We start from the raw sequence: 14,475 nt of genomic DNA, 5'->3' as shown, positions 1-14,475 counted from the left end.
CATGAATAATTTTGTTTATTCAGCATGAAATCGAGCTAGTTATGTAGCACGAGGCTGTATATTCCGCAATATTTACATTTTTGGTAAACTCATTCAATAAATCCAAGCTGAGATGACATGCACTGCATTGATGCGTTCACACAATTTCGCAGTAACCATGAGATAAAACAAAGTTCAAGAATATTCTTTTATCCCATTGTTTTGCAAATCTACATGCACTACAAACTGTATGATTGAATCGGTTCTGATATCGCTGTTTTAAACCTGACATCTTATTATTCTAAATAGGAAACCTTCGTTTTGTTAGTTAAAATCTTTAATATTTGCAATCAGCAAGAATAAGTCCTTACATTTAACGAGCACCTGTCATTTTAGATCCATCATGGCAGAGCCTGTAAGCGGGGCATCCACTCACCTGCTACAGCCACGTCCCTCACCTTGTTGTGTCACTGCCGCATCACCAGCCGTCCCAATAAAGTTAATGGGACTGTCTGTGAGTCAACAGCAGGTCAGAGGAGGAGCTGCTGTGGGACAGAGATGACAGCTACTCTTTAACCACTTGCCGACCGCGCTATAGCCGAATGACTGCTGCAGTGCGGTCGGGTAACTCTGGAAGGGCGGACTATGACGTCCGCCCAGAATCCCGCTCTCGCGCGCCCCCTGAGAACATCCGTGACCCAGCGCATCACAGTAAACGGCCGTTTACCACGTGATTGCTTCGTCAGATGGAGTGATCACTTGTAAACAAACCGGCGTCACGTCCGGTTCCTCTCTCCCCTTCCCGTACCTATTGGTACAGTGTGAGTGGAGAGGGGAGAGATCGGTGGCAGCAGCGCTGTGGGCTGGATGTGTAGTGCCCACAGCACTTATATGTGCCCATTCCAGCCATCCATACCTATCCATGCTCAACATACTCATCCATCCATGCTCATCCATCCATCCATGCTCATCCATCCATCCATGCTCATCCATCCATCCATCCATCCATCCATCCATCCATCCATCCATCCATCCTCAGCATGCTCATCCATCCATGCCCATCCACCCCCATCCATAATTAGCCATACCCATCCGTACTCAGTCGTACCCAGCCATCCCATCTATACTCATTCATGCTCAGCCATCCCCATCCACGGCTCATCCATCCTCATCCATCCTCATCCATCCTCATTCATGCTCATCCATGCCACATCGGTGCCTCACAAGTGTAATAGGTAGTCAAATTAGGTTTGAAACTTATGTCCCTAGAACACCTGTTGGTGCTCCCTACATGTTGGTCCTCTGTATGTGGCCACCCTGTAGAAAAGTCTCACATGTGATATCACTGTTCTCAGGAGGAGAATCTATTTTAGGGTGTAATTTTGGTATGTATGTACATGCTATGTGTTAGAAACACATTGTGTAAATGGACAACGTTGTGTAAAAAAAAAAAAAAATGCAATTTTATTTTCTTTACACAATTTCTAAAAACTTGTAGAAAAAATTGACATGTTCAAAAGACTTGACATGCCTCATAAATTATACATTGGGTTGTTTTCTTTCCAAAATGGGGTCATTTTTGGGGAGTTTCCATTGTCCTGGTTCTCCAGGGCCTTCAAAAGTAGCAGAGGTAGTCAAGAAATGATACGTGTAATTTATGCTCCAAGAACGCCTGATGGCGCTCCCTGCATGTTGGGCCTCTGTATGTGGCCACGCTATGTAAAAGTCTCACACGTGGTATTGCCATGCTCAGGAGAAATAGTAGAATGTGTTTTGGGGTGTAGTTTGTGCTATGCATATGCTGTGTGTGAGAAATAACCTGCTAATATAACAATTTTGTAAAAAAAGAAAAAAATCTTGATTTTGCAAAGAATTGTGGGAAAAAATTACAACTTCAAAAAACTCACCATGCCTCTTACTAAATACATTGTCTATGTCTACTTTCCAAAAAGGGATCATTTGGGGGTATTTGTACTTGCATGGCTTGTTAGGGTCTCAAGAAATGAGACAGTACTTCAGGTGTGATCAATTTTCAGAGATTGGCACCATAGCTTGTGGACTCTATATCTTTCACAAAGACCAAATATACACTGATATGGGTTATTTTTACCAAAGATATGTAGCGGTATAAATTTTGGGCAAAATATAAAGAAAAATTACTAATTTGCAACATTTTATAACAGAAACGAAGAAAAATGCTTTTTTTTTTTTTTTTTTTTACAGAATTTTCGGTCTTTTTTTTTTTTTTCTTCTATAGTGCAAAAAATAAAAAAACCTAGCGGTGATTAAATACCACCAAAAGAAAGCTCTATTTGTGTGAAAAAAGGCACAAATTTTTCATGTAGGTACAGTGTTGCATGACTAATTGTCATTCAAAATGTGAGAGCACCGAAAGCTGAAAATTGGTCTGGTTAGGAAGGGGGTTTAAGTGCCCAATGGGTAAGTGGTTAAAAACGATGATTTAAATCGAGTTGATTTAAATCAAGCCTTTTTAATATTGATTTAAATCACGATTTAAATCCAATCCACCCTGATAGCCACTCAGTACTTTTACATGAAAGAGAATTGCAGGCTTAAAAAAATTATACCAGATCATGATTTTAGCCTCAACCATGATCCACGCTTCCCTACTGCAACATATATTTTGCTGTGGCCGGTAGGGAAGTGGTGCACAGTTTTAGGTACCGTTGTTTATCGCCATTTCACAGGCGTGTGCAGTGTTAAATCTTGACATGTTGGGTATCTATTTAGGGTTCATTCACAACAGGTGCACGTTGCCAAGGCATGGCAACAAAAAAATGAATGCAGTTCACACCAGTTGTGTTGCATTGCAGAGCATTTGCCCAGTACTGAAAGTACATGTGCTTTTTTTTTTTTTTTTTTTTTTTTTTTTTTTTTTAAGTGCAAAGTGTTCAAATACACTCAAGCACATAAATGTTCGGCAAACAAGGAAAAAAAATGCATATAAAACGCACTACCAAAAAAACAGTGCGCATGCGTTAACATGCATTGTGGTGCGAATGAGCTCTTACTCAACATCATCATTTATATTTTACCAAGAATTTATATTGTGTTTGTCTATACTAAAATTCAATAGTATTTTTTCCTGAAAACTTACATTTCATAAATGGCTGCACAAATCTCATTAAAATCAGAAAATTGCAAAAGTCACCATTTTATTCTCCAGGGCATCTGCTCTGCTCACAAATATAGTGTTCAATATAAGTGTTTGGGGTACTGTATAATTTTCTAGGAAAAAAAAATGCTGTTTTTAATTTTGTATAAGAAAAATGTCAACATTGCCTGGGGCGGCAAGCGGTTAATATACGAATAAGATGAGTGATTTAGAATCGCCTTTAAAAATTCCATAATTTTAAATATAGTAGGACACCCTCCCCTCTATTCCTGTATTACTCTGCATGGCTTGCTAAACAACTGAGCACTCCCAGAGTATTCACAAAAGCCCTAGCCCCTCTTATTTCCCTCTTTGGAACTTTGGGCATCAAGGACAAAGGTTATCTGGATGACCACTTCCTGAATGGCTCATCTCCCTTCCAGTTATCTGCAAATGTCCTCTGGACAATTTGGCTGCTCCAAGCTTTTGGTTAGGTGATCACTTTCCATACATCAGCCTTATGCCCCGTACATACGATCGGACTTTCCAACAACAAAACCGTGGATTATTGTTTGAAGGATGTTGGCTCCAACTTGTCTTGCATACACACGGTCACACAAATGTTGGCCGACAATTACGAACGTAGTGACGTACGTTATATCTCCATTGCTAGTTATATCTCCGGCTCGTACTTGATTCCGAGCATGCGTGGACTTTTGTCTGACGGACATGTGTACACACGATCGGAAAGTCTGATGACAAACATTTGTTGGCGGAAAATTTGAGAACCTGCAAGCCAACAAAGTCCGCCAACAAATGTTCGATGGAGCAGACATGCGGTCGGACTTTCCGCCAACAAGCTCACATCCAACATTTGTCGGAAAATCCGATCATGTGTAAAAGGCATTATTCTTCACCTGGAATACCTGGGTCTTTTCCTAGGCACATCCCAAGCAAAGGTTTTCCTTCCAGAGAAGAAAATGTTTTCTCTCTCTCCGAGCTCACGCTCAAGAATTGTGGTCAGACACATCTCAGTCAGATTCTCCATGAGTGTTCTAGGCCTCCTTTGATGCTGTGCCATTCGCCCAATTTCATTTGAAACCTCTGACACAAAATCTTTTCGACCTGGAACAAGCATGCTTCTTCTCTTGACCTACCCATGCTTCACCCCAGCTTGGACAATAGGGATAGTCTTTTGTTTGTTATCACTGGATGGTCATAACAGATACCAGTCTTTTATTCTGCACAGGGTACTTCCAGTCCCTCATAGTCCAGGGAACATAGTCATCCATGGAAGCCAAACTCCCAATTAACCTCCTGGAGCTAAGAGCAGTTAGGATGGTGCTGCAAAACTTGACCCTCTTTCTGCAAGGACACCCAATCAGGGTGCAGCAAGACAAAGCCATGTCTGTGGCCTAAATCATCCAACAAGGGGGTAGAGGTGTGATGCAGCTTTGAAGGAAACAAACCAGATAATGTCATGGATGGAGACTCGCTGCCCAATGATCGCCACCGTCTATGGTTCACATTCCAGGAGTTTAAAACTAGAAAGCAAAATTAACTCAGCTGCCACTGCCTAGATCAGTGGGAACGGGGCCCTTCACCTCACCATTTTCAACCTGATAATGTCTGAGGTGGTGGACCCGATATGTAGATTTCCTGGCCTCTAGATTAAAAAACAAACTAGCTCTGTGGCCAGGACCAAAGGCCCTCTAGCACTGGCATCAAATGCCTTGAAAATCCCCTAGTCTTAGTTCAAACTAATCTGTGCGCCCCCACCCAAGTGCCAATTTTGCCTTGTCTGTTCCACAAAATAGAGCAAGAGTAGAAGCCGGTGATTCTCATTGCATCAAACTGGCCAAGAAGAACCCGGTACGCAGACTACTAGGAAACAACCCCTGGCCTCTTCCCAACAGGCCAGACCTGCTATCTTAGAGCCCTCTCTCTGTTCCATCCTGCTTCTCAGTCAATGGCTTTTAACAGCATAGCTGTTGAAGCACAGGTCTTAGGCCTGGTTCACTCCTATGCATCTTTTAGTGCATTTTCAGTTTTGCAGAAACACACTACCATCCATTTAACATCCTATGGATGTAGTTCACATCTGTGCATTTTATGGAAAGGGCCAGGGGTTTTTTTTTTTTTTTTTTTTTGTTTTTTAGTTCCATAGACTTAAATGGTTTAAAGATGTGTATTGGAAAATGCAAACTGCAACCTGCACAACTGTGAATCAGGCCTAGGGATAAGTTCACCTTTTGTAACGTGTCTGCAGGAGCCTGAAATTGCACCTGTGATCCACTGTTCGCCGGTGCAGTGCTTTGAAGGCTGCAGTGTAGAAAAAAAAAAAAACTGCAAATTTTTTACCCGCAACATCATGTGCATTAATTTTTTTTACAAAAGATGAAATTGGTAGAGACAGAGGGATATCTGAGTCTCTTTACGTGGGAATCTTACGTTCGCTATCTCTACTAAATAGTTGTCTCCTTTAAATGAGATTGTTGCAAATCGGTATATATGCAGTCTTTACATTTTTTCTCTTGGAATGATTTTGAACATTGTAACATTTCTGAACTTAGGAAATGTTTGTCTTACTAAACTGAATAAATCATTTTTGTGTTTTTATAGGAGCCTGAAAAATTAAAGGGAAAACAAGTCATTTCTGAAAAGACAGAAAATGAAACAAGTAAACAAAAGCAAAAGAGCAAGAAAATCCCTGGTCCAAACAAAAAGGAGACTGTAACAGAGGTTAAACCAAGGTAAGGGGGCTGCAGTGCCTTTTTAATGGTTTTACCATTACTAAGGAAAGTGGTTTTGCTTTTGGATTTGTTGGATTAAGTAGTTTGTCTGCTGTAGTTTTGTTGAATAAGACTCTATTCACATAAGCACGTCTCCAAAGTTGCACGATTTACAGTGCGACTTTGGAGCGACTTTAATTTGACTTTACATTCTCTGGCTTTGACTTTCATTCACCAAAGTAGTGCAGGCACCTTTTCAAAGCTGCTGTGACTTGAACAGGTGCTATTGAAAAGAATGGGCTGTGACTTGTCATGTGACTTTGATTTCCAAAGTTGCATGACAAGTTGCACAAGTGTGAATGGAGCCTAAAAATTTCCAAGGAAATTGTGCACCCCTGTTTGCCTGCTTTGTTGACAGTAGAGAAGCAGCTCAAAGTATATGCAGTTACCAGCATTTGAGATATCCCCTACAAATATAAAATATTGATTATTCTTCCCTTTCAGCTCTTTGGAGTTGCCATATACTACACCCTTAGAAAACAAACAGCTTAAAAACTTCTCCAAAATTGCTGTACAGCATTCCTTAGGGAGTAGCTCAAAACCAAGAAATTTGCAAAAACCACGGGGTAAGTATTGGTGTCAAATTCTTTTTCTCCTTTTTCTTTTTTTTCTTTTTTCTTTTTTTTTTTTTAAATAAGGCGCTTGCAAATCATCACTAACAACCATGTGATTCTTCTGGATTTGCACTGACAACCTAGTGGCAGTCTTTCATTGAGCATGGCATGTTAATGTTTTGTGCAGGTACAAACAGTAAGTTAGGAGAGAACAGGCAATCAGTGCTGGCGAAGCTTCATCCTAGTCGTACTGGTCAGGAACTAGGCAGCACCAGCAGTTCTGAAGGAGAGAAAGACTCCCCACCTCCAGAGTGGGACTCTGTGCCAATTCACAAATCAGGAAGCTGTGAGTATGCTCCTTCATTGCGCAGAGCTCTTAGACATCCTTTGCCTTTACAGTTTTAGTGCAGTCACTGTCTTGTGTCCTTAAATTTACCCATATGTTCGCATCTGACAGTTATTTTTATTAGCGTGATTTGTATTGCTTCTGTCACCAGTGTTCACTGATTTCCCTTCAATAAAACTATTGCCACTAGTGAATGTATTCTATGTATTAGTGGCAAAATGTAAACTATATGATTTACTACCTGAAGGTGTCTAAAGAGTTCTACTGATTTAAGGTAGTTAAAGTTGGCAACTATAATAGAAGTTCAACATAAAATGTAGTGAGTGCTACTTTGATAGTGTGTTTGCTTAACATTGCTTGCATTTGTCATGTAAGACATGTGAAACTTGTAGTTCTCCAACTAGTTGCTTTTTGTAATCTCCTGCAGGAGAGTTTAGAATATAGATTGCATGTGTCTGAATGCTTTTTTTTATTATTTTTTTTGTTTTTATTTAATTTATTTTACCTAATATGCCTAGCTATTAGAACTACTCCTATATTTGTCTATCTTTTGTTAAGTAAAAAATTGATTGTATACTATATGAGGAACTGTTACATTCTATAAACATAATGGAGGAGTTCAGTTAGAGTGTAACTATGGCCAAAATAAAGAATTGCGTATATGATGAAGCCTGTCACTAGCATTAACACTGCAGTTTTTGTTTTTCTGAGTCCCCGTTGTAATATAGTTTTATTACCTGTTGAGCTTGCCAGTGGATGTTTTCCACGTCTTGTGATAGGGTAACAATGCTGTTACTTCTGAAGTGGAATCACACAGCAGTGTTATCATTGGCAGGATCATCAGGTAAGTAAACTAAAGTATGGGGAGAGAGGAAAAAAGCCCTTCAGTGAGTGGAGCAGCGAGGAGACAGAAGATGTAGGCCCAAGGCAAGAGAAGGGAAAATGGAGAAAATTTATAATTTGAGGAGGGGGGAGGGAAAGAAATAGCTAGGAATACTTAGGTGGTTAAAAAGAGAAAGCGGGTAAGCGGATCGTGACTTGGAGAGAAGAGACCATCTGTCAGGCTGCCACTCATCAGGGAATGCAGAGGAAATTTAAATTATAGGCAGAAGAGGCTAGCTAAGTAGTTGCACTTAGGGATATAATGGCGGAATAGTCAGCCGTGGTCATGAAATGAAGCCAGCAAGACCACGTTTTATTTAAGGCTGTACGCCGGTTATGTGTACGAGTTCTTCCATGTCCTCCACCCTATTAGGTTTTAGGAACCATTCTTTAAGGGATGGAGTATGTTTGTTTCCAGTACTGGGAAATGCACATATGCGCCAGGTTGATCATATGCATGGTTAACCATTTTGCATACGTGCGGCCCATTACAGTAGAGTGGTGAATCAAGTAGTGCAAAGGTGAGAAGTCTAACAAGTATTTTGTATCCATGATAACATCATGGACCCCATGCCAGTACAGTTGTAATGCTGTGCACTCCCACCAGAAATGGAGCATTGTGTCCTCCTTCTGGTTCAGCACCAACATTGTTTTGAGATAAGAGGGGAGATTTTTTTGAAGAAGAGAGGGAGCCCTGTACCAACGAGAGAAAATCTTATAATTATGTTCCTGTGTTAAGCTCAAGGAGCCCTTGTGTATGGTAGCCCATATTGATTCCCAGTCCTGATATGGAAGCAAGATTCCTAAAGCCATTTCCCACTTATCCACATAGCGTTGGGGGGGGGGGTACGACTCTGGCCCAGTGTTAAGAATCATTGAATAGATGGTTGAAATAGGATGTCTACTTAGTCTTGTGAGGAGCTTAGGGATTTCAAGGGCAAGAGAGATCTGCTGTAAACCAGTTTGTTAGAGTAGTGATTTAAGAAATGCCGTATTTGGCAATAAGATCACCATGGAAATTTGTGTTTTTGAGTCTGGGGGTAGCGGATCCAATCTCGCACAAAACCACGTTAAAAAAAAAAAAATGATTGGCTCTTGGAGTCATCCAAAAACTACGAGTTTGAAAAGCAGGTTGGAGGCCAGAGTGAAATTCCGCATAAGCCACAAGGGGGGTGTCCTAGCCTAGGCCCTGGTACACAAGAGTGGAGCAATTACAGATATCACAGAAACACTGTAACATTGGTCCAATCAAAGTATGCATTAGCAATTGACGAGTCATGTCCTTTAATTTAATCCAAGGAATAAATACCATATCCTCAGCCAGATTTTGTTCAAGAAGAACCTAATCCTTCGATCTGCAGTGTATGTGCCAACCCTTCATCCTGGTTTGTGGTAGGATTGAACATCTGGAAGCCCAATCACACCACTCATTTTAGATAGGTATAGGTGGTGAAAACGGAGTTCTCCCCTTCCAAATCTGGCAGGAAAAAAGGCTTGGTATGGCAGAAAAAAAGTGGGGGGAAGCTTGATTGGGATGGCTGGCATTAGATAGACATCTGGGAAGTGCGTCCATTTGGAGGTCAGCAGCCCTCCCAAACCATGACAGTCTGCTTTTGTCCCAGTTAAGTGCATCATATACAGTATATTCTTATTTATATAATTTTTACTTTGCACATAGTTGCACTTTAAGTGGGTGTGTCTTTCAGGAAATATAATGCGCTCCATGAAGAATGTTCCTCTCAATTCGGCCCAGTGTTTCATTTGAGATCGACCTACCTGACACAGCTAAAATGTAAAAATTGGCCTTGCCCATAAAGAATAAATAGCTATTCCTACAGTAGTTGTTTCCTATTTCACAAAGACCTATAAATAGCTGAATAATGCATCATATACTTATTAATATTATTATTAGGTTTTTTTTTTACAAGTTTTTGTTAAGCTAAGTAGATTTATTCTTACTTTTTTCCTTATCTTTTTATTGCTTGTATTGACCTGGTTTACATGTGTTTGGCAGTGTGGAGCATGTATGTTTTTATGGTGTACTGTAGCATTATTTTCTGTATTGTGATTACAGCAGTAGATAGCCTTTACAAATTGTCTGTGCAAACCCACAACGCAGATGACTTCTTAAAACAACGTCAGACCTCACCAGCCCCTACTCCCCCTTCACCTCCTCCAGCTTTGGGCTTTGGCTTAAGAAGCAGCTACAGCAGCATTGTAAACAGCACAAGCAGTCAGTAAGTGTGATGACTGGTCATTGGTGAAAACGCCAGCCTTCCATTTTATAGTAAATCTCTGTTACAGAATTATGTCTTGCTCACTTTTTCACAATACAGCAAAAAGGCAAACTTGGACAACCTTAACATGCTGCTTGTACCCATTGTATTTATATAGCAATTGAAATATGTCTTATTATTTAAGGATGCAATATCACTTATTGTGCTCCCACAGAAGTCCTCAGATATTGGGGTGATTGTAAACTCCGGTATTGATGGGGTGGTGGTAGGCCATATTCATACATACCGTGGTGACTTGCATTTTACCGCACTGGATGAATGCATATCACTGCTAGGACACACCAAAATCACTTGTTTTCTGTGTCCGGTTCACACTGCAATGCAGTCTGCAGGTGTGGTGCAGTGAGCTGCGATGGAATGCGTTTTATTGCAGCACATATGAAGGAATTGCATGCTTGTGACGCTGCTGTGCAGTGACATGATTACAGTGTCACTTTGTGATATCTCCTGCCCAAAAAAAGGGAACTGTGTGATGCGCATCACACCGCCCCTTACTGCTGGCTAACTGTAGCCATATTGGATAGCTGCCTGCAGTTTAGTGTTTGGGCAGTGTGAACGGGCCCTAAATGTTTAACATGCCAAAATCATAAATCTGGTGACTGTTGGCCAAGGATACACAGTTGTTTATTACATAATTCGCCACTCCAAGGCTGCAAATTTAAATAGTGCATATGTGGGGCTTTACAAATATGGAGAGTGACAGTGTAGCACTTTGGTTCTTTTATACTGATACAGTGATCGCTTATGAGCCATATTTTACCATTGCCACTCTGTTAGTGGAGTCGGACTGATGGTTTCAATGTAGTTTTAAATCAAACCCAATCCGAGTTAGTGGAATTTGAGTGCCACATCCCTAAATATAGATGATCGTTAAAATTACACTATGGTATTGGCATGGGACTTTTGAGGCACAGCATCCATTTTCTTTAAAAAAACATTTGTAGCCAAGTTCCAGGCCTAATGGTGACCTCCAGAGTTAGGGACAGCTGACATCCTTCTGTGTAGAGTGGGTGCAATGTAAGGTAGATTAATGGGTGCCAGACACTTCTTGAATGCAAAGAGATTTATTGTCTCTTAAAGAGAGGGAGTGGGAGAGAGGGTTTAGGGCCAGGACACCCTTAGTAGTTGCAATGTTAATTAGCAGACTCCGAGACTTCTATAGGTAGATAGCCATGCAGGTAAAGGCACCCAGCCGGACGCCACATCTGCATGTGTAGACACGCTGCCTCCTATAGCAGCAATCTTTGAACAGTTTCTAACAAAGGTTGCAATGAACTCTTTTGCTTTTACCACAATCTCCTCTTCCGATCTTCACTCATCTGAGCTCCCAGTCTATCACCTAGACCCGCTGATCCCGCTGCATCTCCTGAGCTCTTCCAATCCTCTCACTGAGTATCTTCGTCAAGCGTCACTCCCACGTCCCTGCTGGGTCCCTAGCTTGACACTCAGATACTCCTCAAGCGTCACCCCACTGGCCTGCTCGGACCCTGGCTTGGTATCCAAGACTGCTTTGCAAGCGTCGCCTCCGCTGGCTGGGTCCCTGGCTTGATACCCGCTGAAGTTTCCCAATTCTTCACTGTCCCCGGTTGGTGAGAATACTGCTCTGGTACTTGCTTCAGCTACTCACGATGGTTCCTGGTAACAAGGATGGCCCCTTAGTGGCGACAGCTTCCCATCTACCTCCGACCATGACAGGTTCTCTGGCCGGCAGAACAGTCACTCCTGGTTGGACTGCAAGTCGCAGTCCCAACCCTGCACTGCTCTCTTGCTTCTGGATAGGCCCTCAGACAGCCTAGCAGCCAGATGTCCTCCGGATAGGCCTCAGGCTCTGGCCTAGCAGCTCGGGCCAATACAACACACTTCCACCCGGACAGCCGTCCAGGTGGCACAGAACCCTCGATCACCTTACCTCATCCCGAATAAATAGGCTCTCCCAGCAGGCCAAGGGACCCAAGAAGATCCCTGCCCATTGGCTGAAATACCCCATCTATTCCTAATCTGTTCTTGCAATGCCTTTGTCTTCTCTTGTCACTAGATGGCTGGGTATCTGGTGGCACTAGATAAGTGCGGCAATTCCAGAATTGGGGTGTAATCAATTGATCTCCTATCAATTGGCCAAGGCAGCTATATTTGTGTTGCACAGCAAATTTAAGTGCATCATAGTAAAATACAAAGCTATAAAAAAGAAAACCTTGACAATGTAGTTTGTCCCCATAAAGTAGTCTTTGGGGCTCGACACATTTCCTGGACATTATCCACGTCATCAGGAGCCCTGATACAGACTTTATATACATCATGCAATCTGAATGAGACAACAATTATCAGTTATCCCCTTTTAAACAGTTGATGGTTATACCACAGCCACCCGCTGTATCAGCATGGCCACCTCCACCCCACCTATCCCAGGGTGTATGGAGAGGAAGGGGGGGAGAGAGGAAACCAGACTATTCAACAGGGCCACGGGATAACCCTCCCACATGGAGCGCCCTCCGAGCCATCCCTCTTCCCTATCCTCTCCCCGAAAGGTTTTTCCGCAACCAATTCGATTAGCAGGAGATTGTGACCGGCTCTCTATGGAGCCGGTTCACACAACTCCGCAGCGGCTCCGGTGCGAACTGCACAGGAGCCCTGTGCGTCTTTTGATCTGTTTTCAGGTCCAAAATTCATCCCAAAATTTAGGCTGAAATCAGACCTGAAACAGTGAATGGAGATGCACAGGACTCCTGCTATGAGCCACTGCGATCTCTAGTGTGAACCCAGCTTTAATGGCGAAAAAAACATATGCTGCTGTTTCTACCATAATAGGCAGGTATCCCATTCATCCAAAATAATGACAGCTATAAAAACTCTGAGTAGATATACAACGGGGCCTTAAAGACTACTTTATGTGGACAAACTACATTGTCAGCTTTTTTAATTACTTTGTTTTTTACTATAATACAAATACTGTGTTTTAAAAAAATATGAATTAAACAGTTTTTTAATAGAAAATTAATGTTGTGCCTCAAAAGTCCCATGCCAATACCATAGGTGTAATTTTAACAATATTCAATGTGGTTTTGTTAAGGCTTCTTCACAAGGGAGGACCGATCAGGTCCACCTGTCAGTTTTTTGTTTTTTTTTTGTTTTTTTTTTTGGCGGATCTGATCGGACCATCCATTGCCCTCTATGGGTGGTCGAAATCGGCCGCCTGTCCTTTGACACCCACCGACATCCAATCTGATCCTTTCAGCCAAAAACAGATGAATTGTGGGATTCGTTCCCCATTCCTCTGGCGGTTCGGATCAGATGACAGTCGGGTGTAAACGGACAGGCAGTTCGTTTACACCCGACCACCCATAGAGGACAGCAGTCTGTCTGCTCTGCATTAGGCCCCTTTCACACTTGTGCTACTCCAAAGTCGCGTGATTTTGCCGCGATTTCACGGCCGTGATTTTGACAAGACAGTCATACGACTGTGGATCCGACTTTGCCCCACGACTTTAAGTACGACTTCAATGAGCAGGGACGCGACTTTGATTACCAAATAATTAGGGGGGAACTCCACGCCAATTTTTTTTTCTTTTTTTTTTTAAGAAAAAAACCAACATGGGTTCCCCCTTCATGAGCATACTGGGCTCTTCGGTCTGGTATGGATTTTAAGGGGAAACCCAAGCCGAAAATGCGGCGTGGGGTCCCCTCCCAAAATCCATACCAGACCCTTATCCGAGCACCAGCCTGGCTGGTCAGGAAAGGGGGTGGGGACGAGCGAGCGCCCCCCTCCTGTGCTGTACCTGGCCACATGCCCTCAACATGGGGGGTGGGTGCTTTGGGGCAGGGGAGCGCCCTGCGCCCCCCGCCCAAAGCACCTTGGCCCCATGCTGATGAGGACAAGGGCCCCTTCCCGACAACCCTGGCCATTGGTTGCCGAGGTCTGCGGGCGGGGGGCTTATCGGAATCTGGGAGCCCCCTTTAATAAGGGGGCCTCCAGATCCCGACCCCCCACCCTATGTGAATGAGTATGGGGTACATCGTACCCCTACCCATTCACCTGGGGGGAAAAAAAGTGTCAAACAAAAACACACTGGACAGGTTTTTAGAGTAATTTATTAGGCAGCTCCGGGGGTCTTCTTCCTACTAAGGGGGTCTCTTCCGACTTCTCTGCTCTCTTCTCCCGCTCTCCGGTGTCTTCTCCCGGGTTCCTCCACTATCTTCCAGCTCTTTTACTAGCATTGGCCCGGTCTTCTCCGTCGTCTTCTTCCCTCTTCTCTTCTTCCGATGTTAACACGATGCTCTCTCCGCTGTAATGCCATGTGCATGGTGCGCAACGATTTATATAGGCATGGGGCGTGGTCACCTGGTGATGTCACCAGTGACCCCGCCCCTTTATGACGTCACAACCCGGGGCATGATGGGACTCTGATGTCATAAGGGGGTGGGGTCACCGGGTGACATCACCTGGTGACCACGCCCCATGCCTATATAAATCGTTGCGCACACGGCATTACAGCAGGAGAGAGCGTCATGTCAA

General features: G+C 43.0%; 1 protein-coding gene across 2 annotated transcripts in view; it reads left to right on the top strand.

The window, feature by feature from the left end:
• TMEM131 (transmembrane protein 131) overlaps positions 1-14,475 on the top strand; it is a 317,376-nt gene that overhangs the window by 293,628 nt on the left and 9,273 nt on the right. The window contains exons 33-36 of one of the 2 annotated variants that reach the window (XM_073614647.1): positions 5,717-5,847; positions 6,331-6,452; positions 6,628-6,786; positions 9,746-9,905. In XM_073614647.1, coding sequence (XP_073470748.1) covers positions 5,717-5,847; positions 6,331-6,452; positions 6,628-6,786; positions 9,746-9,905 — 572 coding nt within the window. Of the gene's footprint in view, positions 1-5,716; positions 5,848-6,330; positions 6,453-6,627; positions 6,787-9,742; positions 9,906-14,475 lie in introns of both variants that reach the window. The other variant, XM_073614646.1, reaches the window with a different exon arrangement.

The sequence above is a fragment of the Aquarana catesbeiana genome, linkage group LG02 (assembly GCF_042186555.1).
Source record: "Aquarana catesbeiana isolate 2022-GZ linkage group LG02, ASM4218655v1, whole genome shotgun sequence".
Taxonomy (NCBI): domain Eukaryota; kingdom Metazoa; phylum Chordata; class Amphibia; order Anura; family Ranidae; genus Aquarana; species Aquarana catesbeiana.
This window is presented reverse-complemented; position numbering and strand designations above follow the sequence as displayed.